This window comes from Tinamus guttatus, unplaced genomic scaffold (assembly GCF_059628265.1).
Source record: "Tinamus guttatus ecotype Peru unplaced genomic scaffold, ASM5962826v1 Tinamus_guttatus_pri_ptg000086l, whole genome shotgun sequence".
NCBI lineage: Eukaryota > Metazoa > Chordata > Aves > Tinamiformes > Tinamidae > Tinamus > Tinamus guttatus.
In genome coordinates this window covers 1,179,506-1,202,264 of record NW_028288620.1, presented here as the reverse complement: position 1 = coordinate 1,202,264, position 22,759 = coordinate 1,179,506, and the positions used below count along the sequence as shown (strand labels likewise).

The window sequence follows — 22,759 nt, the reverse complement described above, 5'->3', positions numbered from 1 at the left end:
ACAAGGTATCTTAGAATAAGGGCAAGAGCTTTCCCTTGCCAAATCCATTTTTTGTAGGCTTATTTTATTTTATTTTATTTTATTTTATTATTTTATTTTATTTTTATTTATTTTGTAGATAATACCTGAGCCAAAGCTGTCTATCATAAAAACGCTTAATTTCATATGTGTACAAACAAATGTATGTTATATATGTATGAACATATCTATATACACAGTTGCATAACAAGATATAAAATCTGCATGATGCTTGATATCTAGAGGAATCTCAAAGTCTAGCATTATCTATGTTAGATGCTTCTGGAACTGCTAAATAAAAGAGTATAACTGCATTGTGTTCTCAGTCTTTATCTTCCTAACCCCCATACCTGGGGTACGATGTCCTGACTGTTACCAGATTTCCACTTTTTCAGTAGCTAACCCTCTAAATTTTGACTTATAAATGTGCTTCCCCAGCAGGCACCATCAAGGCTTTGAGTTGTGCAGCATCCAGACACGCTGCTCCTCATCAGCATAGCTGAACTGCTGATGAGTGCAGCTATGACACTGACATTTTGTAGTGCCCTATATGCAGTGGTCCATGTGTGACCTCTTGGTTGTGGAACTGGTTTTCAGTGCGCTATGGTCTTTAGTGGTGTTATTCCTTGATGTAAAGTTGTCCAAAATCTCTGTGCTAAGGTAAAAGCTGAGTAATGTCTGAGGAAATTTTTTACATACTAGTTCACTGGCAGTCTGAAAACTGATGTATATGTGCATGCATAATTGATCAATAAAATAAGATAAATCAGATAGCTTTGTTTATCTTGCCCTTACATAATGGGTGTAACATTTTTATGTTACACCCTTTATAAATGGCATCATTGTATTACTGTTGCTGTGCCAGTAGCATTTCCATTCAAAGATATAACGGACTATAAAATGTATAAAACTTTTATTCATTTAGAATAAGTTTTAGAGAAGAGTATTTGGAATATGAAGGATATGAAAGTTGGCTAAATCTTCAGCCAAAGTAACTTATCCTGAAAAACTGCAGAAAGTATTCATCTCGGTCAAAATATTGTAGAGATTTAATATTCCTTTGATTCCTTCAAGTCCAGACATGGCAAAGACCTCAGTAAGCGCAAGATGAAAATTATAAACTGCAATTCATAGAATTTGGAGCATTGAATATCCTACTCAGTTTTAAACTCTAATATAGACTAGTCATCGACATCTTAATTCCTATTTGGGCAATATTTTCAGCTTGTCAAGAAAGATAAATATGGTGGATCTGTAATATTCCAAAAATCAGGAGCCAGGCATGCAGTTTGTTTTGTGTCTGTAATTGCATTTGAATTTGTGGCTGTTGAATTTACAGCTGAATATTCTAAAAAGTAAATTCTTTATGAAGCCAAAAACACAAAGACAGTTCAGACCTAATAGCCTGTCCTCTGTTACTCCAAAGTGAAAAAATACTCCTTATTATACCTTATTAAAGAAAGCTATGCTTTTTTTTTTCTGTATGAAAGCTGAACATAATCACCAATTCAAATGAAAAACGGAGAAAGGAGACAGACTCAATATGTACAAGAATCAGGCCTTTACAGGATGTTCAGGGTGTTCTAAGTGTCCAAAAATGTGTATAATAGAAACAAGCTAAACCAAGATTGCTCAGAAAGATTTATACTTATGTTTCATCTGGCATGATTTGTTTCAGGTAATCTTACTGCATAGACAAGTAAGTGTGCCATGAAAACTTGTTATTCAATTCTGGTACTGGCTTTGTTTTACTAGTGTTTTATTTAACCACTGTACCTCCAGGACAAAGTCAAAAGAAAGAGGAAGCAAGAAAAAAAGACACAACAGCACTTAAATGCCATAAACATATCCTGTAAGGGTGATAGCTGGCCCTGAGTTTGAGAAAAGTGTATTGGATGGTGCCTTTGAGCAGCTTACTAGATTCAGAAATTGTTCTGAAAAATCTTGTAACATTAACCAGCTCTAAAAGAAAGTTTGTTCTTGGTTGTCTCTGATTTTTTTTTTTTTTTTGGAGGGGGGCAAAGGCAGTGGGGTGTGGAGGGTGGCAGGCTAAATGTCAGTGTCTTATATTTGCTGCATTCGTTTAGAATTATAGAAGCAGTCACATTTCTATCATGGTATTTAGGTGGATGAGAGCCTATTTATTTTCCAGAAATCTAAGAAGTCCATAAATGCCCATTTAGATTTAACACTCATTTTTAACTCTGATTAAATTCTGACATTTTATTATTACTTTTAAAAGTAGCCTGTGTTCTCTGCCAGATAAATATACTACAGTGTTACACATCTTTACATGTTGAACAATGTCATAATATCATGATCATTAGAATATGAACAAATATTTTCCAGTTATTGCTCATCGGTCATTTATGAAATGATTACGGGTGCGTGTCAGCAGGGCTGAGGCGTCCACTCGGTGACTGTGACTAGCAGTGCCTTCCATAACAGGACAGGGACGTCCAATCTCCGATTCCATAAGGAGGTGTGCCTTTCTAAGCCAAGGGTGAGATTCCCTGATGCAGGGAGGAAGTGCGCACCCAGCTTCCCGTCTGGCAAACAAAAGGGAACTCTAACTTGGAGATCTTTGTCCCATTCAGTAAGGTGGCGTTTTGGCCCAGCACATGAGGTTTCATTGGGCTCAGTTAGTGCAGAATCAGGGAAGAGGCTCCCTCCTTACAGAGGGAGGGAAGAGCTATAACGAAACACCTGCTTTACCAATACATTGGATGACTATGCCACCTTACTGACAAAAATAGGATGCAAACACAATTTACTGTTCTTATAAAACAAAGAGCTACTGAGACAATATATTCTCAAAATATATTACAAAAGCACATCGGTAAACAGGGAAAAATGGTAAAACCAACAAAATCTGCCTTCAGATAAAGGCTTTCTTATAGGGAAGTATATTCCAACTAAGCAGGAGTAATAAAAGGACCTTTTGCTGCATTGAAAAAAAAAATGTCTTCAATATAGATAGTAACTCGAGATTTGTTTTTCTTTTCAAGAAGACTTTTATCAAAATAACCTTGATTTTATTAGCTTGTGTTCTATTTTATACCATAATCTGAAAGAATGATTGCATCTCATATGGAGAGCTGAACAATTAACAGGCTTAATGGTCCTAAAGATAAGATAGGAATGCTTACTCTGTGATTGAGTTCACTTTTAAAGAAAAAAAAAGAACAAAACCATTATTGTGTAGCTTCCTCATTCTTTAGAATTTCTTCAAAATTAATTCTGAAAAATCATTTCTTACTCAAGTGTAGAGAATCGTTATCTGCAAGGAATATTCTACAAGTTTGACTAGTTACTCAATTTTAAAACTCCTGCTTATCTAAGGCTACTATTTCTTGGCTGTCAGCAGAAAATGATTTGACTTAGAATTCAAAAGAACAACTCATACTACAAGCTGTGAGGTCTTACAGTGTTGAAAAATACTGTAAGTGTCTAGCAAGAAAAGAATACTTCAGAGTGTGGGCCTAAATGCTAGGGAACGTTGCAAAGCTTGGACTGACATAGGACCAAAAACTACTGTTCAGCCTTGACATTTATTCTCAACATCTCTGGTTTCAGAATTGCATTGTGGCACACCTAAGACAGAAGAAAATATATTAATATTTTACAGCAGTCATTTAGCATACATTAATTGTTCATGATTTACTTTATACCAGAATCCTCCCAGAATGCAGATTTTTATAAATGAAAGTTTTGACTGTAATATTTTTTAGGAAAACATGAAAAGAATACTATAAAGAACAACTTTCCTGTACTGTACATTTTTGCCATATTAAAAAATCAATTGAAATGAGTTTTCATATGACAGAAGTACAAAGGGTCAATTCATTCCCTCTCTTTAGTAGTCACTGAGGGGCCTGGTATGGCAGCACTGAAGAAGTTCTATTAACAGTGGAGGGAATGGTAGAATTCGATTGTGTCATACATGATAACTTCTACGTTGTATTCATTCCTTTATTTTAAAGTTATTCACATACTGAAGTGCTTTGGGGGATGTAATTCTGAAATATAACTCAACTAGTCTTAGATATCTTCATATTTGTGCTGCACACTTGTTCAGTATGAAAAAGCCATAGAAAATCCTATCAGAAATATGCCCTAAAGAGCAAAATAATTCTAATTAAAACTAAAACTTTGTATATCATTCTAAGTAGTGTATTTATTGCAATGGATCACCTTAGTGACTGTTACTAATTTTGTAGCAACTACAGTGTTAAAACAATTTTTGAAGGAACTTTTCAAACTGTTCAGATAGTATAAAATTATTCCATTACATGATGAAACTGCTGTGATTTCATATACAAATATGGCCTTGCAGTAAAAAAATATAGCTTTTCATCAATCTTAATTTACAAAAACAAACAAACAAACAAACAAAAAAACAGAAAACAAAAAACAACCTGTATCTTTAAGGGAAAAAAAAATGGTAGCTGTATTTAAAGACAGGAAAGCATCAATCATACACTTCCAGTTCTGAGAAATTATGTTTTCTGAAGATAGTTTCTTCCATGTTTCTAGACATGAAACAGTATTAATTAAACTGGATAGTTCTCTCACATATGTAATCACTAATGCAGTGTTGTTCAGTTGCATAAAGAGTAGCTTTCTGTAATAAATTAGTCAAGATATCATATTGTTTGAAATACTCCTCTTGCAGCATTTTAAAGCTGATGATCAAGTCAGATTCAGCTATCTCCTTCCCTCCTGTGCAAGATCTGAAATGGCTTTACAGAAGGGGTTTTACTGGGGTTTGCACATGCCATGTGTGCAAACTAATGAGTATTGGACTCTCCCACACTTTCTGCCTTCTTCTCAGAGGAGGTGAATATTTTGTTCTCCTGTGTCTCTCCATGATGCTTGAAAAGGTTGCGTGAAAGGGGGCTGCCATGATATCCTTATATGAAGAAGAATAAGAGAGGAAGCCCACCCTTTGAGAGTACGTGAGGTCCAGTGCCCAAAGCCATCACAACAACACAGTGTGAGGTGGAGAAGGTCTTTAAAATGTCATTTCTTACTGCAGAGTTTGCCTTATGTACAGTGTCTGAACAGCCATGGCTATAGAAACAGGCTCTTTTGGAGTTATCTTTTAAAACATGACGATGAATGCACTGTCCACTAAGACAGTCCGTACTTGTATCATATTTTCTTACAACTCTGATGAGAAAGGGTAAAATGGCACAGTTATCTTTAGGAAATCACGAAAGTGGTGAGTTTAGGACCTTTTACACCATGTATCCACACAAATCATGTAGAAGGGGATGAGAGACAGGAAACTTCCTGACATAACTTGAGTTCACTCAAGAACTAGAGGCAGCACAGATCTTGATAAGGTTATTCCAGAAAACATTCCAGAAGTTTTGCGCTGTCTCATAAAAAAAAAAAAAAACACACACACACAGGCAGAATATAGCATACAGAAGCAGTTTTACAGCTCCTCCCATTGCAGCACGTAAGTGACAGAGTTATAGTTAACTTGGGATTATCAATCACTGTGAAGCAGAATGGAACGCTTGGACATTTGAGAAGCTTTTTTTACTGTTTTTGCATTCAATGATGAGACTCTCGGAACCTATGTTAGATATGGAAATGGCAAACTACAGCGAAGTTTTAGACCCAACATATACTGCCCTGGAGTTCGAAACTATGCAGATCCTATATAACGGCAATGGTGAGTTCTGCTCCATGATGCAAAAGCAAGCCAGTTAACAGAAAAAGGGAAGTTATAAGGTGTTAGTTAAAGGTTTTATTAATGGAGCATTTGGGGGTTATTTTCAAACTACAAATCTGTTCTTTTACACTTCATTGCTAACTCTAAGCTAATGACATTATAGTTCTTTTACATTAAGGAAAAATAAAAGAAGGTTATATGTAATAAAGTCCCTGAACTGTACTGTCATCAATCAGTTAATCAAAGGAAGAAAATGGTGCATTCAGCGGTTGTTTTCTTTACTGTAAGACAAATGAATAACTAGTATTGATAGTTTGGATATGAAAGTATATTTCATATGCAACATTTAGAAGGACAGGACAAAATTATCCAGAGGCTTGTGAGGAAATTAGGTCTTGCTTCTTGATGTCTAGTTTGTAATTATCAAACTAGTATTTTATTTATTTAAATGTTAATCTAACCTTTCTAGATACATGTATATACAAACTGGAGTGATTTTTTTAACACATTGGCTTTCTTCATGCTGATTTTTAGCTGAGAAAGCTATTGGTATTTGGCTAATGTAGCCTTTTAACTTAAGGGGGCACCTTTTCATGCAATAAATTTTTAGAAAATGTATTTCAAAGCGGTGTCTCAAACAGGAAGTACAGTTTTTCATTTTATGACCTTTGAGTACTGAGAAAAAGTCCAGTCTATTAAAGAGAAGAAATTAGCTAGAGAATTAAAGTACTGAAAATTACTTTACTAATAATCTATTTTACTTCAAAAATGTTTTACTGTATAATAAATTCCTTAAATTATTATTGTACACAGATTATTTTAAAAGGCAGAATGGATACTTAGTGATTTTCAGGAAAAATACTTGGTATCCACCTTTCCCTGTATTGTCTTTGATCTGGATAGTGATTGCTCGCAGTCTCTGCTGTGTAGAACTCTAGTTATTTTTTTATTGTTGGGTCTTTAGTTTTTATTTGAACTGTTGATATTACTTTACAGCACACTTAGTAAACAGAAAAGTAGACTGGATTATTGATTTAGAAAGAAAAATGCACCTACATATCCGAAGTGATTTTGAAGTTATCAAGAAAGATTACATAACTTTTAGATGATTTCTCTGCTGTTTGTGGTCATTTTGTGCTTGTGTTGTTTTTGCTGAATAGAACCTTTTCAGACCTGTTAATGTTACATGAAATGGGAAAACAGATTAGGAAGGTTAATAGTGTTGATGATACGGCTAGTTAAGTTATTCTTTGTAAATGATTAATTAGCCAATTCTTGATTATTAAATGCAGGCTTTTTGTTTTTGGGTGTTTACTAGTGTTAAATATTGCCCAGATAGTTTATAGAAATGTTGTCTTTTTACAGCGCTGGTTTGGAACTGAGACCTAAATCTTCTAGCTTTTATATGTGCTTTTCTAACCTTTTAGTTAATTAGAACTACTGAGAGATATTTAATAAACCACATTCCAGCACATGATTCAGTTCTTTTGAAATCAGAGAATTTTGCAAAATCATGTCAATTTTCCTGGTGTTCTGTTTCAGAATAAAATCAATATGATCATTTTCCTGATATTCTATTACAAGTCATATAACTATGAAACATTTCATCATTTAATCCAGACACAGCAATTAAAAAAATATATCTTTTTATATATCTTTTAAATATCTTTTACTATAATATAAACTTTAAAAAACTCCAAAATAAAGATTCTATTTCTTTTCTCTTTCTTTCATAGCTAAAATACTTCTCTAAAACCTTTTTCTTGTAAACATTTCCCAGTCATAGCAACCCAATTTTAAAATAATAAAATCCTCACAGGATTGAGTATTTTTCCTTTTTTTTTTTCTTTTTTTTCATCTGATCAATTCATTATCTGATTGCTAGCAGCTGTGACTGTGTAAAAAAGGAAAAAATGTTGCTTCCTATCTCTTTGTCTGAAGAATTCCATTTGAATTATAAGCCCTTTTGGACACAAATATTATATGTTTGCGTGATACATTTCAGAGGGATCTCATATAATATAAATAAAGATATATATTATTATATACAATTTTACTTTTTAACCTATTACTCATGAACTCATTGTGCCTTTAACTTTTTTGCGTGCTTGAATGAATATCATAGCCTTCTTTCCTTCCCTTTCTTGACTGCTTAACTATAAATGTTTAAGACATACTGTAACAACTTTCATTTCATAAAAACGGGGGCATACATAGATTTTTTTTTTATGTTTATTTATTTGAACACACATCTGCTAAACATTGTGACTCAAAGAAGAACAAGTGAGGCAAAATAATGTATCCATTTTGATTTCATGTGAATGTCTTCTGTTCTATTCACTATGTTCATGACTAAATATTAATCACATAGAGACTGCAGCCTGTTATATAAAGTCTACATGAATGTTCCTTTGGAAAAACCTATTCAAGGAAGTAACACCAAGATGGTATTGTTACCATGTATTTTTTTTTCAGAAGCTGTACCAATGGAAACATTCTTTTATTTTTGATTTTGAAATAAAAAGTAGTTGGTTGAAGCAGGCATTTGAATCACTGTATGACAGTTGCGAGATATTGCCAGTTCTTGGGAGATTTGATTTACATGGGCTTTGACAGCTAACCAGGCAACAGTGCTTTCTGACAAAGTTCCTCTTCATGTTAGCAACAATATATGCTTAACTATACATATAGAGTTATACTTTATTTTTTAACCCCCTTTCAGTCTGAAAGAGTTTAGACAGACTTTTCTTGCTGTGGGCTTCATAAATGGGACTAATGAGCCAGTATGCATTTGAAAGAGAAAAGACTGAAAAAAAAAAAAAAAAGGGAGATTAATTATGGTGGGGATTTTGAAAGTCTTACCCCTTTACATACTTTTTTCTTGTCTCTCCTCAGACAATTCGGGAGAAGCTCTCAACATGAATGCTGCTGACAACGGGGTCAGTAGTCTATGTGCAATATGTGGAGACAGAGCGACCGGCAAACATTACGGTGCTTCCAGTTGTGATGGATGCAAGGGATTCTTTAGACGCAGTATACGGAAAAGTCATGTTTATACATGCAGGTATTTATAAAGTCCATCCATTGGCATTAAACTAATTTAAGCAAAAATCATTTTCATACCTTTACACGGATTTTTTTTTCATAAATACATAGGGATCTTTACAGCTTTTTCTTAAAGGGTTCTACTCAGCATTTTTGCAAAAGCATATATTTATTCTTACAATTTGGAAAAACTTCCATTCAAGACTACTGAAGTGGATTCTATAAGATTATCTAAGTGCATTCTCTGAAGTGAAGTCTCTATAAGATCATACATGCTTCTAAAGATCACATATTAAATGAATATTTATTCTCATAAAGGAATCAGATTAATTGCTATCTTTTTTACTTTCACCTATACGACATGTACACATACCAAAAAAAGCTTCTCAGAAGGAAATTAGAATCAAATTAGTACTTTTTGAAAGTTAATTTTAGATCTTAATTCTAGAAGGTAGGCATTTTTTGCTTTCTATTTTGCCATTATTTTTGCTATGAATTATATTTGGCTTATCTTTGATAGAACCAGAATGGTTATACAAAGACTCAGGTATGTTTTACAGGGGAAATACACTAACGTTACATTTTCCAGATGCTTGTTGATGTAATAACGTTGATGTCATTACATCACTGAAGACTTGTTTATTCTTTTACTTATGATTACAGAGGGCATCTCCTGAAGAAGGAGAAAAAAAGTTTTGACACTTATGGTTTTGTGTAAAGTTTGATTTCTAACTATTTTCTAATATTTTTATGCCCTTTTTTCCTTATGAAGACACTTTCTGATAAGAAAACCTGATATTCTAAGACTCCCAGTCTTAGAATAAAGACTTAAAAAGACTTAAAGAAAAGAAAGAAAAAAGACTTAAAAACCATAATCTACACAGCTTCCCCCTTTGAGTGATACACCGCTCCTTTTAGTGAACATTTCCTTCTTCCAGCCCATCAGTCTGAATGGCCATCCGATCATACCTGGATGTCCAAATTGTCACAGTGCAGGTCAGTGTGCAGTGTTCAGGGCATGCACAGAGTCCATAAGATTTTAGTGGTAAGCCAGGCATGGAACACACACAGAATAGATGCAGAACATACAGTAGAAGAAATTCTCTTGTGAGAATGCCTTTTTGCCAGAAACAGTCTTTGCTACCCTCTTTCTTGGTTGCTTGGTTCATATACTTAATAAAAACGCTTGTAAATATGTCCCTTACAAATATACCTTAGATGACATTCCTCTAAACACACGTGACAGACGCTTAATAAGTGAATCCAGAGGAGCTTTGAAAAAGATGAAAGGATGTATTTATTCATCTAAAGGTCTAAAACATGCACAAGCAAAGGGCAAAAGCAAATGGAGAGGATGGGAGGGACGTTTTATACATATTCCCCTGAAGCGTACCTGTATGTGTGCCTGAGAGCTTACGTGAGTTTGATTCGAAGCCATTTTTTTTTCTGAACTGGAAGAAACAAGTTTTCTTGCAGTGTCATGCTCTACGTGTTGTTAGCTAATCTTCTTCTCATTTCCTGTTTAGGTTATCATCTTAATGATGGTAATGATGATATTCATTGGCTCCTCCTACAGCGAGTAAACATTTCCAAAGTTACCAGTTTCCTAGCTAAAGCCTTCTCAGTGCTGTTTAATCAGTGACACATCATTTTCATTTACTGTCCTAATTTTGCTTTCTGTAGGTTTTCCTTTTTTTTTTCCTATTAAATATTCCTCTGTGCAACTGGATACTGACATATCTCACAAGTAAACTGAGGCATAAATGATACATGCAACTCCAGATGTTTTCACATATATTCCTGAAATTAGGAGATATGAAACACCTCTCAAGAACAAATAATGAGAATAAAACAAAAAAGAATGAAATTATTCTGACAGGGCATATTACTTGGTTTACTCTTCATAATCAGAGTACTGTTATACAAACGCTTTATTCATTTACCCTTTCTTGTCTCTAATAGATTCAATCGGCAATGTGTTGTTGATAAGGACAAAAGGAATCAATGCAGATACTGTCGTTTAAAAAAGTGTTTTCGAGCGGGAATGAAAAAAGAAGGTAATGGAGTCATTCATTATTTGATATAAAAAAGATAAATAATCTTAATGAGTCTTAAAATTTAACAAAAAATCTAAAAAAAAAAAAAAGTAAAATAATTCAATGAAAAAGTCTATTTTAGTGCCTTCATGAAGAAACTGTTTTACTGATATAAAATACACTTCTTTCAGTTTTCAAGTGAGTAAGCTGTCTTAAAATTTGGACATTGGAAACCTGAGAGTTTCAAAGTGAATTTGCAACTGTTTAATCCATTAAGGGGGGACACTTGTCATCCACAGCAGCCCTCAAACTTCTGCAAAAAGCAGAGCTTCATAGACTTTAAAAAAATTAGATCACAGAAAAACTGAGCTCAGAAGGAACACCTGGAAGTCATCTAGTCTAGGACCCTGTTCAAAGCCTGGCAAATTTCTTAATCTGATCAGGTTGCTCATGACGCCGTCCTGTCCACTTCAGCCTGCCTCTAAGAGAGAAAATCTCACAGCCTCTCAGCCACCTTTTCCAGTGTTTGAACACTGTCACAATAAACATTTTTAAGTTACTTGGAATTCCTCTTATTGCAAAATAGTGTCCATTGCCTCTTGTCCTTCTACTGTACACCCAAGAAGAGTGTGGTTCCATTTTCTGTAAACCACAGCAGGGAGGTGCTCCATCCCATTGGTCCGTTCTTTCCTGACACATTGCTCTCTCCACCTCACCATCCTGGGATACAGTCCACCATCATCTCTTAGCCCTCCACTTGACTGCCCTGTTTTTGAGTGTCTTTAAGGTCCTTAGGAACCCCAAACTGTACCCAGTACTCCAGATGTGGTCTCCTCAGGGCCACAAAGAAATAACCATTAATGCAGTCCAGTTTGTGGTTAGCACTCTGTGGTTAGCACTGTCACAAGGACGTAGTACTGACGCATGGTTTTGAAGTGAAAGATGCATCCTTTTCCATCTAAAACTTTACCTAATTTTGCACGAATCTGCTTCCTCCAATCCAATCCCACTACCACTCTTCCATCGTGTTCTAGCTTATTCAAGGCTTCCTAGACTTAAAACAACTCACCTGTGAATTTCATTGCTCGCATGTTTTGGTTGCATGTTGAGAAGCATGTATGTCTTTCTACACGATCACAACGTAAGGATAGAATAGTATAAATGATGTGTTCTGAGCTTGTTTCCAGTGGCAAAGGTGAAAAGCTGGTAGAGGCTATTCAACACCTTTTTTTCAGCAAATATTCCCTTTTCCTTATAAAGACTGTCTTTAAGGTAGTTTTAACCTGTTAACCTGTATAGCCAAAAAGACTATAGCAAGATGGATAATGCAGTCTACAAACACAAGAGAAATTTCAACATTTCTATATTGAATTATATTACTCTGAAAGTGCTTCCACTACAGATTTTCACTACTGACTGCCAAAATAATTTGCTATTTTCCTAATGCTAATCGGTGCTGACCTTATTTTGATTATCTGCTTAGTATTAGTAAGATTGGAAGCGAATGGGTTCTGTTTCTCTGTTCTTCTAAAAAAGTTTTTGGCTTAATATCTACATGAATAGTTTCACTTTGTATTTTCACTGCACAACTTTTCTTATTGTCACCTAAATAAATGGGCCATCAGTGAACACCTTTGGCAAAAGCTCTGAGGCTCTCTGGAATACGCTAAGTGCATTGTTCTGATAAACTCTGAGAACTGTTCATTCTATACAGTTTATTTGTTATTTTTTTGTTTGTCTGGGTTTTTTTTTTTTTTTTTTGAAGGCTTTGGTACTACTCCTATATTCTGAAATATAACCAGAAAGGACCTAGAAAGGAAAAAATTACCTGCCTGAGTCTTTTTTGATTTCTTTTTTCTTTCTTTTTTTTTTTTTTTTGACTTGCTTAGTACTCTGTAAACAGGCTTGTAATGGAGTGTCCCTGAGGATTGTATATAATTACAGCCTTAAAGTTGTTTTAAGGTGGATTAAGCTAGCTATTCATTCCTGTTTCCGTGTTTATCACAAACAAACAAACAAAAAAAAACCCCAGGGCTTTCAGAATTTAGCCAGTTCAGGCATTTTGTCAGTGGTGGTGCTGTCGCTCTTGACCTATTCAAAAGTCTAGAGATGCCTATTTCTACCATTAAACCTTAATACTTAAAGTGGCTAGAATGGCAAAACATCAGATTTTGGTCAATTTCAAAGGAGGAAAGATGGGTTTTTGCTGTGTTAAAGCCATTCCACGAAAGTGTTGATAAATTAGTGTCCATCTATAATTAGTTATACATAGTTTACAGGTAAACTTTGCCATATGGATAAAGACCATAAATATGCATTGTTACTCCTTCTCATTACTCTGGTAGAAATAGGAGATCTTTCTGGAATGTTATACTTTTAGACTTCTATAGTTGCATAGTAAGCATCTGAAATGATATAGTATGGCACTGTCTTCAAGTCGATAAATCAGAATTTTTTTCTTTTTCAGCTGTACAAAATGAACGGGACAGGATTAGTACAAGAAGAAACACTTTTGATGGCTGCAACATCCCCTCTATTAGCACGCTGTCGCAAGCTGAGACACTGTCCCGCCAGGTACTGAGATCTACCACAAAAGATCTTTTTATTTTTATTTTTATTTAAAAAAAAAGTTAAATACTTTTCCTTTTTCCCTATATTAAGTACTGAAATTACTTGTGCATTTTTCTTTCAAAGTGCACCCAACGTCTTCTACACAGTGAAAGAATGAGGAATAGAATACATTTCTAAAACAAAGTCAATAAAGAAAATTCTACTTTTGTCTGGGACAATATGTCCTAGGCGCCTTCCTTAATAAAGCTTTATAACCTTACTGCTTTTAAATCAGTTGCTCTCTCAGGCAGCTGGTGGCATCTATCTATTCCTTGAAGCTGCTTTTTCCATGAACGATAGGAAAAAAATGTCCGAAGTCATTACTTTTCAAAGGGGTGTGGACACTCATTTCCTTACTTTCTTTTGAAACTCCCATTTTTAATATCCTTTGGCATCATAAATAGGGCAAACAAAAGTGTTCCAACTGCAGAGTCTATTCACATCTCACTTTTAAATTTTCTTTGTCTCATATGAACTTGATTTTCTTTTTTTTTTTTCTTTTCCCCTATTCAATCAATTGATGAACGGAACAGTCTCCAGTCCTTTTCTGCAACTCAGATAAATAATGGTCATTGATTCTACATTCTTGCACCTCTTGCTAACTTAGAATTTAACTGCCACCTTTATGATTTCATGCTGACTGATTTACAAACCCCCAAATGTTTTGTAATCTTGTGCTTTATCAGCCTCTTTCCTAGGGTGGAACTGTCTCTAAAAGAATTGATGCAGGAATTACTGGGTGATATTCTCTGGCACATATTATATGTCAGGGCTGCCTAAATGATCATAATGTTCCTTCCTACCTTTCATACCTATAGAGAATCTATTTTTACCTCCTTAGTAATTCTTTGAACTGGCTTATTGCACTTGTTTTATGTTACCCCCTACATCATCTCCAGCTGACATATGCACTTCAGGAATAAGAGCTTTCTTAAACAGAATCACTTCTTCAGCCTTTCCTGTCACGAACGTCTTTTCAGCCAATTCAGTTCACCTTGCATATAGGAAATGCTTTATACTGACTATTTGGTTATGTTGTAGTAGGAGAGAATTGTTCTCCATATGCCAAGCAAACGTGAACGTATTCTCTTTGTTTCAAAGAGCAAGAGGTGACATTAACAGGATGGAAAAGTATCGTCTTGAAGTTCTGTTTTTCCCTTGTCAGTAGGCCCGTAGTCTGTGTTTAGTCATGGGGAGAGACTTGGAGGAGAGGAGTGTCACAGGTCGAGCCAAATTCCTCAGGTGTGAGAAATAAGCAAAAAGGTGTCATGTTTTGAACTTTCATATGGGAATATAGAAAATAAAAGATTTTGTCCCCGAAGACACTTATAGGAGTAAGTTGTCTGAGTACTTCTACTACAGACTGAAGAAAGCTTTCTAGGATCACACAAATATATGAAAGGGACGTGCTGAAATCATGCAAGAGCAAAAATATGTGTCACTGATGCTCTCGGTACAATAGGGATATTACAAAATAGTGTTACAGTATAACACACCAATGATTTCCACGATGCACTCAAAGAAAGATGAACAGGCTGAAACAGCAGAGAAATAGGAAGAGGAATGTCCATAGCCTCATCTCCTTGTGTAGTGATGTAGCTCTAGGAATTCGTAATTAACTCTGTGGGAGAAACCAAATGAATCCCCAGAAAAAGCTCACCAAATAATTTCAAAGCAAAAGACCATAATTTGCCCTATAGGATAGAATTTATAAAGATACATAGCTTTGATTAAAATATATTTAATGACGGAGAATGCATTAAGCTCGGGAGTCAGCAATTCTAATGATTACATAAGTTCATTGTTCTTTGTCATCTGGAAATAACTTCTAGTTGGTGTACCTTCTTATGTCTTGTTCTGCCTTGTACTGTCATCAGAACCATCTCTCTGTGTAGGTGCTTTTGAATTTTGATCAAGACTCTTCTGGGAAAAAGTAAAACATACTGAATTTCTTTACTCTTTTTCTGTATTGTGGGTTTTCTAGAATAAATCATTGTAGTAGCATTTATCAGAATGATATTCATTTTTTTCAACTTTCTTTCGGTAGAATATATGCCCAAAATGAGCTCATGATTACAGCAGAGATTTTGCAAATGCTTGGTCTACAAAGAGAAAGTATCTCTAATCTTTTCCTATATGATAACTTTTTTATGTGTCTGAGGACTGCCTAGCTTCCATATTCCCCTGAGAACTAATGTACAACTGGTTAACCGTCATTAATATCTACTTTTTTAGTGTTTTAGACTACTGAATTATTTAGAAAGCACTGAGCTTTAGTTCAGTGAAGTTCATGAAAAGATAATGGTATTTCACCATGGATTCCACTTGGGGGATTTAACATATATCTGTAGGATACATTTAAATAATAGATACGTCTATAGGAATTAACCCATTTAGCATCAACAATTCAGAAATGCAAGCAGACTATACTGGAAGACTAAATGGACTTTTTTTTGGATAATCAAGCTACAGTGTATTCCAAGGAAGCCTTTTTCTTTTTTTTTTTTTTTTTCCTGGTATAATAGGGCAAGGACCTGTCTAACGATAATGCGACCTCCTCTTCTCAGACCTGGTTTTATCTTAAGTTGCTTGCCTGCCTGGTTTAATAGCAAACCTGGCATTCTTCCTTTACTTGAAAAGTCATTAAGAATTTGAGGATTTGGCTCAGTGATTATATCAAAATGCACCAGTTTCAGACCCAGAAGGATGTGGAGCTCTTATTGCATAGAACCAGTGTCCTGATGCACACTCACATTCACAGCATTCCCTGAAACATCTCATGCCTCAGTTTATATTTCTGCTTCACCACTACACATCATTCTCCTTTCAGCATTTAAAAGCCTCTATTTTATCTTCTGAAGTTACTTATACATAGGTTTTCACAAAAAGAATATACTTCCCCTCTCTCCCTTCCCTTAACTTTATTGCAAGCCCCTATGAGACCCTTTTAAAGTGAGGCAAATATCAGCCATTTTAAAAGAAAAAAAAAACCACTTCTGGCCTATCCCCTCCTCGTCCCTAAACAGTGAGGATTTTGGATTTTTTAAAAATAATATCATGCAATGGAAGATTTTATAATTCTTAACAACTAATAAAAATGAGAAATTCTTAACACTAATAAAAATGAGAAATAAAAATGTATATTTGGAATAATGATTTGCATGGTCAATAAATTTTCCAATAGTTTGCATGATTACAAGTGTGATTTTTTCTTAAATGCACTGTTAACCATTGAAAATGCAATTACATGAAATTTAACACTCTTTGTTTTTCTCTTTCAATATGACCAGATCTCAGTCTCCAGTCCTGGTGGTAACACTGACATAAATGTTAAGAAAATTGCTGGCATTAGTGATGTCTGTGAATCTATGAAGCAACAACTTTTGGTCCTTGTGGAATGGGCTAAATATATTCCAGGCTTCTGTGAATTGCCATTGGATGACCAGGTATAACAAACCCCTGAGAGAACTTTAATTACCATTCTATTATTTCTGTTTAAAATTATGTGTGTACACTCATATTTTTGTCGGATCAAATAGAACTGGTTGTTAGGCCCCCTTCTTAATACAATTTTGGACTAGGATCACCACACAAAAGTAAAAAAAGTCACCAAAATGGAGATATCATATCTGAAAAAAAAAACAAAAAGGAAGCAAGTCTCTGGGAAATCAGTATGTCTTTCTTTGCTCTGTGCTTTCTGTATCTTTCTGGGAAACAGAAATATAAAAGTAGAGCCAAAAATGAAAGGGAAAAAAAATGCTTCTAAAAATAACATCTTTTTTTTCCAACCTTGAAAAACATTTATTTCGTGTTCACCTTTCATTACAACAAGGTTTTAGTCAGCATGTTATTTAATTTGAAGCATGTTTTCTATACTTGCAAAAATAAAAGCCATTAGAATCTTGAGCAAAAGCCAAACGTATATAGATGGCAATCTATAGTGAATAATCTTTCTTATAATATAATGCACTAAAATTATATTACATATAACAAGTACATAGGGAGAAAAATCATCTAACCTTAAAGATTCTTAAGGATTTTTATGACAGAGGTCTGACATATAACCACTTCTCTTATCCAGCAAATGTTCACAGGCTTTCAGAGTAAATCATAGTGAGCCATTCAGAACCCCTGTCTTCGTGCTGCAGTAAGCAGTTCTGTCACTCACCAGCTGGGCAGAAGGTTAATTCATGGCTACGAATCTCTTGATTCAGGTCCTCTGAAATCTTTTTTCAGATTGAAAATTATTCTATTAAAAGGCATCGTGTAATTCCTTCTCTTTGTCTCCAGTCTCTCATTTTTTAACAAGGTCCCACAAAGAAGGTTGGATCACCCTTGGTTTTGAGACTCAAGCTGAGATCGTTCACTCTTATACTCTTCAAGAACATAGAGGTGTTTCAGACCACACGAAACCTCTCAGATTGGGATCTTGACGATGCCTTTGCAAATCCACAGAATATAGGATATGTGCTGAAGCTCAGGATAGTGGAATAAGTTAAAAATCTATTGTTCATATAATAGAAGTATTATTTGATCTTTGAATGTCCTGTTTCAAAAAAGGCAAAAAAAAAAAGCAAGCAGTAAATATTGCTATTTCTACTTCTTAAGTTGGCATGAAGTAATGGGAAAAGGATCAAGCCTCATGAAAAAACAAGTTAGTTTCTGTATTCTTTAAGGAAAAAAAAATATATTTCATATATATATTTCAGCTTAGAAAGAACATAGGTAACAATTTAGGCTGAAAAGCATATCAACTTTGCTACTTAGAGAGTACATGTGGGGAAATATTTCTGAACTTAAGTATCTTAGAAACACTTAGATACTTAGATCAGATACTTAAATCTTAAGTATCTGATACAAACAGAACTTTTGTGTTTGTGATAAATTCTTTCTAATTATGCATTTAGCTATCCAGTAGACCATTTGGTTTCAAGCAAATGATTCCTAACCTAGAAATCAACCTAATTACAAACCACAGAGCAAGCCAAAGCAGACAAATTTACTAGGAGTCTACTAGGACTTTTGAAAGGTCTTAACACATAACAGAATCACAGAGTGGTTTAGAAATGTGGAGGGTTAGGAATCAAATAGAGCCAAAGGGAAGTAACTATAATGCACAGTAAACCAGAGTAAACTGTTTTTAAACTAAACTGTTTTTAACTGTCTTCCTGGTATGAATCAGGTTTCTTCTATGTTCATTGTTGTGTATACTTTGCATATCTAGCTTTGTTGGGAAGAAACCCTTTCTTAAGTAAAAACATTAGAGGTTTTTTGTTCGAGTTGAGAAAAATGAAATCCTGACATAATAACTCATTCTAGTCCATTGGAGTCTTAGCATCAACTTAAATTTCAGAAAAAAAATGATATTGTTAAGGAAATAAACATGAGGAAGTAAATGCAAATACTGTATTTATCGACAAGTGTTTTGCAAACCTGTAAGCTTAAAGTCTAGTCCAAATTCTAGAAGAGATGAAGTACAATTTAGTTTTATAGTTTTATTAGTATAATGTTGCAAAGAAAAGTTTTTTTTGCATTCACTTGCATCATTCACTTTATGCTCACTGTAACATACATTCTCATTTCTCTTGTCCCTATTGGAACTTAGTGCTTTATCCTCTAATGAGCGTACTGTTTTTTCTAAGGTTGCCCTATTAAGAGCACATGCTGGCGAACACCTGTTGCTTGGAGCAGCAAAAAGGTCCATGGGGTATAAGGACATTTTACTTTTAGGTAAATATTGGTTTTGCTTTAATTAATAATAATGATAGTATATTACACTAGCAACCATGTAATCATGTAAGCGGGACAACAGTCCTGACATAATCAAAGCAATGCATTCTGTGCATGCTAAATATTTATTAATGACATCATGTCATGCGCTTTGTTCCAGCAAAAGTAGGTGGATAGTAGCTTGTAAATTAAAATCACAAAATGTTCATTGGATAGCAAAAGCTACAGCCTAGAGGGTTCTTGGCAAAATGACACCTTTCATTGGAATCTTTCCTGGTACCATTGTCCTACTAAAAATAAATAAGAAAACTTTATTTAAGAGAGGAAGAACTAATCTGTGGCTCATGTGCTGAGCTCCGTCTTGGTGAAATATATTTGTTCATTTGGCTCTTTCCCAAAAGTTCTTCTTATGTGGACACAGAAGATGCTGCAGGCTGAAAGAATTGTTCGGATACAGTTCCCAGTAACTCTTTTTCCCAAGGGCATTTTCCCTCCTGCCTTTTCGGTCACCGTCTAGTCACCACGTAACCAATATGCAGGCATGTGAGGGATGTGCCCATTCATGGTACTGCAATGTGTCTAGTAGGCCAGGAGGCACACAGGCACGGAAATGACTCTCTTGTTAGATTACAGACTGAGAGCATGCCAGCTCATGGAAGGGGTTATTATCACGTGGTGGATGCATGTTTTCCATTTTCTTATGCAACAGAGATACAGTCATACAATGAGATGTATGCTTTTGTGCATAGTAACGTGACAAATGCTTCTCCACTGTCGACAGTACACTTCAGTCTGAATGCACTCGACAAAAATGTTTTCAGTAAACATATGCAGTACTTTGGCTCTCTTGTGAGAAAGTGTGTAGGTCTTACCGGACAGGATCTTGAATGCAAACCAAGACTAGGCAGAATATGGACTCAGCTTACTTTCTTCATTTATGTTGTGATACACAAAGGTGGATTCTCTCCTGCTTGTTCTACTTCCTTTTCAGGTCTGCCTTTCCATAGCTCTGAATCAACTTGAATTTACTTTTACACATACCATATGAAGGAAACAAAGTGCTTGCTCTCAAGATTCTACTTGCATTAGCAGTCTTTTCAGCTTTCACCCTCAACATTCCTGACTCCTTTTCTAAAAGAAGTCTTCTTTGTCCATTGACAGATTCTTTTCAATCATCCTAGAATATATCATTTTTTATAAGGGAGGAAGAAATTTAAAATCAGTTTAATGCTAACTTCTTACGTAGACATGAAGGCCTACTTCATCTATGTTTATGCATTCAAATATGAACCTCAGTTCTGTGAATTAATCAGGACATGATGACATAGTCACATGCATAGATTATTTTAAAGGAGAGAGCTATATTTTGCCCATAAACTGTATTTTCAAAATAATGGTTTCATATGGTAGGAAGGAAAGTTATTGCAGGAAAAAGAAAGTAATGTTCATAAATTTGATTGTGCGAATAGAAATGTGCTTCTGAAAATTTTACATCTAAATGTTTATGAGTTATCAATACTATATGTCGGTACTTTTTCTCTCCAAGGTAACAATTACATAATCCATCGCAACAGTTCTGAAGTAGAGATCAGCCGAGTGGCAAATCGGATTCTCGATGAACTAGTTCGACCCTTCCAGGAAATTCAAATAGATGACAATGAGTACGCTTGCTTGAAAGCAATTGTATTTTTTGATCCAGGTACATATTCCAAAATACATCTCAGAACTACTTTACATATTTACAATGAAAACAATATTTCGAAGTAGCATTTCTCCCATTGTCCAGCTGGATGGGAAAAAAAAAAAAAAAAAAAAGAGGAAAAAAAAAGCCTTAAGATGATCCTCTCAAATCATAACCTGATTTGAAGTAAAGCCTTTCTCATTTTTTAAGATGCAAAGGGCCTGAGCAATCCAATCAAGATTAAGAACATGCGGTTCCAAGTCCAGATCAGTTTAGAGGATTACATCAATGATCGCCAGTATGACTCCCGAGGAAGGTTTGGAGAACTCCTGCTTCTACTGCCTACACTCCAGAGCATCACCTGGCAAATGATTGAGCAAATACAACTGGTCAAGCTCTTTGGAATTGTTAAAATTGACAGTTTGCTTCAGGAAATGTTACTGGGAGGTAAGTTAATATCTTTAATTTATCATATTTTGTTGAATTCACTGTGTTGGGGAATTGAGAGAATCGTGTAAGCATTTCATCCACTGGCCAGTGACAGAGATTTGGAGTCAAATAATTGTTGGTTATAATCCTCTAGTCTTAGCTAGTCTTGGCTTGTTGTTTACTCAGTCCTACATGTTCAAATTGTATTTCTCAGGCATTGCTGTTTATCTAGACACAGAATTCCCTAGGCAGACTGAAGAATCCATACAAATATTTCATGAAATTCTATATTAATGCAGTCAAAGCAGTGAAAATAAACACGGTGCTTAATATGGTTGAAGTCTGGTTAAATTGTTTAATGAATACCCAGAGGCAATTATTCAAATTACCAATCAAAATATTTGCTCTACAGAAATGTAATTACTACAGTATAATTTGCTGACAACAAGATGCTCTTCTGAACTGATATGTGCTCGTGTTATTTTTGCAGGTACTTCTCATGATGCTAGTCATCTACATCACCCAGTACATCCTCACCTAGCACAGGATCCGCTAACTGGCCAAACTGTCCTCATAAGTTCAATGTCTGCTCCTGTACATGCAGAACAGATTCGTAAGTAATTGCAAGTTAGCATTATGTCATAACATTTCATTATTACATTTAAGAATATTAATTCAAATGGTGGCCTGTCAATGCTAGTAGAATTATTTCACTGTCATTCTTTGTATTAAAATAATTGTGTACTAAAAACATATGCATAAAAACAGTGCTAAACAAGAAGTTTGACTTGAATTTAATCTAGTTTTAAAAGTTGTCACAATTCCAATTTTATCATTGGTTTTCCTATACACAGCTTTTAATAAACTAAAAATTCTGGTAATTAAAATGACCTATTTACCTAATAGGTCAAGTTTAAAAGAACCTAGTTTGGCACAGTAACATGTATGTGTGCATGCTGACCAGAGTATAAAAATTCGTAATTGTCTCTGAATTCTTTTTCAGCAACTCCAGAAACTCCATTACCTTCTCCTCCTCAGGGCTCTGGGCAAGAGTACAAAATGTCTACGAATCAGGCCTCAGTCATTGCACAACAATCTATTTTGAAACAAAAACCCTTGTGATAATATTTCATGCTCTCTCTCTCCCCTCCTTCCATCCTTTTTATGCACTAGATAAATTGTTAGGACACTTGCACATTTAATATCTCAGGTTACCAAAGGAGATTATTGCCTCAGCAGCCACTACTGCGGGTGTTTCTTGCGACTTTTCTTTCATGATTCAGAAAGTACTAATGTTCTCACTGCGACATACAATTTTAACTGTGGGTACTGCAGTCTGAGAAACATATATAGAACTCGATATTGTTTTTAGATCTTTTTAACTGCACAGATTCATTTTTTTATTTCTTGTTTTAGTTGTCATCTTAATATTATTGTTTTAGATGTGTATATAATTTTTTAATTTTTTTTTCATTGTGACTGAACTAGTTATTGCTTGTTTAGCTGTGAATAGTAGACATGAAA

The 22,759-nt window shown here is 34.8% G+C and overlaps 1 protein-coding gene across 1 annotated transcript in view; it reads left to right on the top strand.

Moving 5' to 3' along the window:
* The window catches only part of HNF4G (hepatocyte nuclear factor 4 gamma), a 54,858-nt gene extending 32,350 nt beyond the window's left edge, over window positions 1-22,508 (top strand). Inside the window, exons 2-10 of the mRNA XM_088520337.1 lie at window positions 8,600-8,768; window positions 10,712-10,806; window positions 13,253-13,359; window positions 16,686-16,841; window positions 19,038-19,125; window positions 20,672-20,824; window positions 21,017-21,253; window positions 21,726-21,848; window positions 22,239-22,508. Coding sequence (XP_088376463.1) covers window positions 8,623-8,768; window positions 10,712-10,806; window positions 13,253-13,359; window positions 16,686-16,841; window positions 19,038-19,125; window positions 20,672-20,824; window positions 21,017-21,253; window positions 21,726-21,848; window positions 22,239-22,357 — 1,224 coding nt within the window. The 5' untranslated portion in view covers window positions 8,600-8,622 and the 3' untranslated portion in view covers window positions 22,358-22,508. The remainder of the gene's footprint in view (window positions 1-8,599; window positions 8,769-10,711; window positions 10,807-13,252; window positions 13,360-16,685; window positions 16,842-19,037; window positions 19,126-20,671; window positions 20,825-21,016; window positions 21,254-21,725; window positions 21,849-22,238) is intronic.
* Window positions 22,509-22,759: the final 251 nt, after the last annotated feature.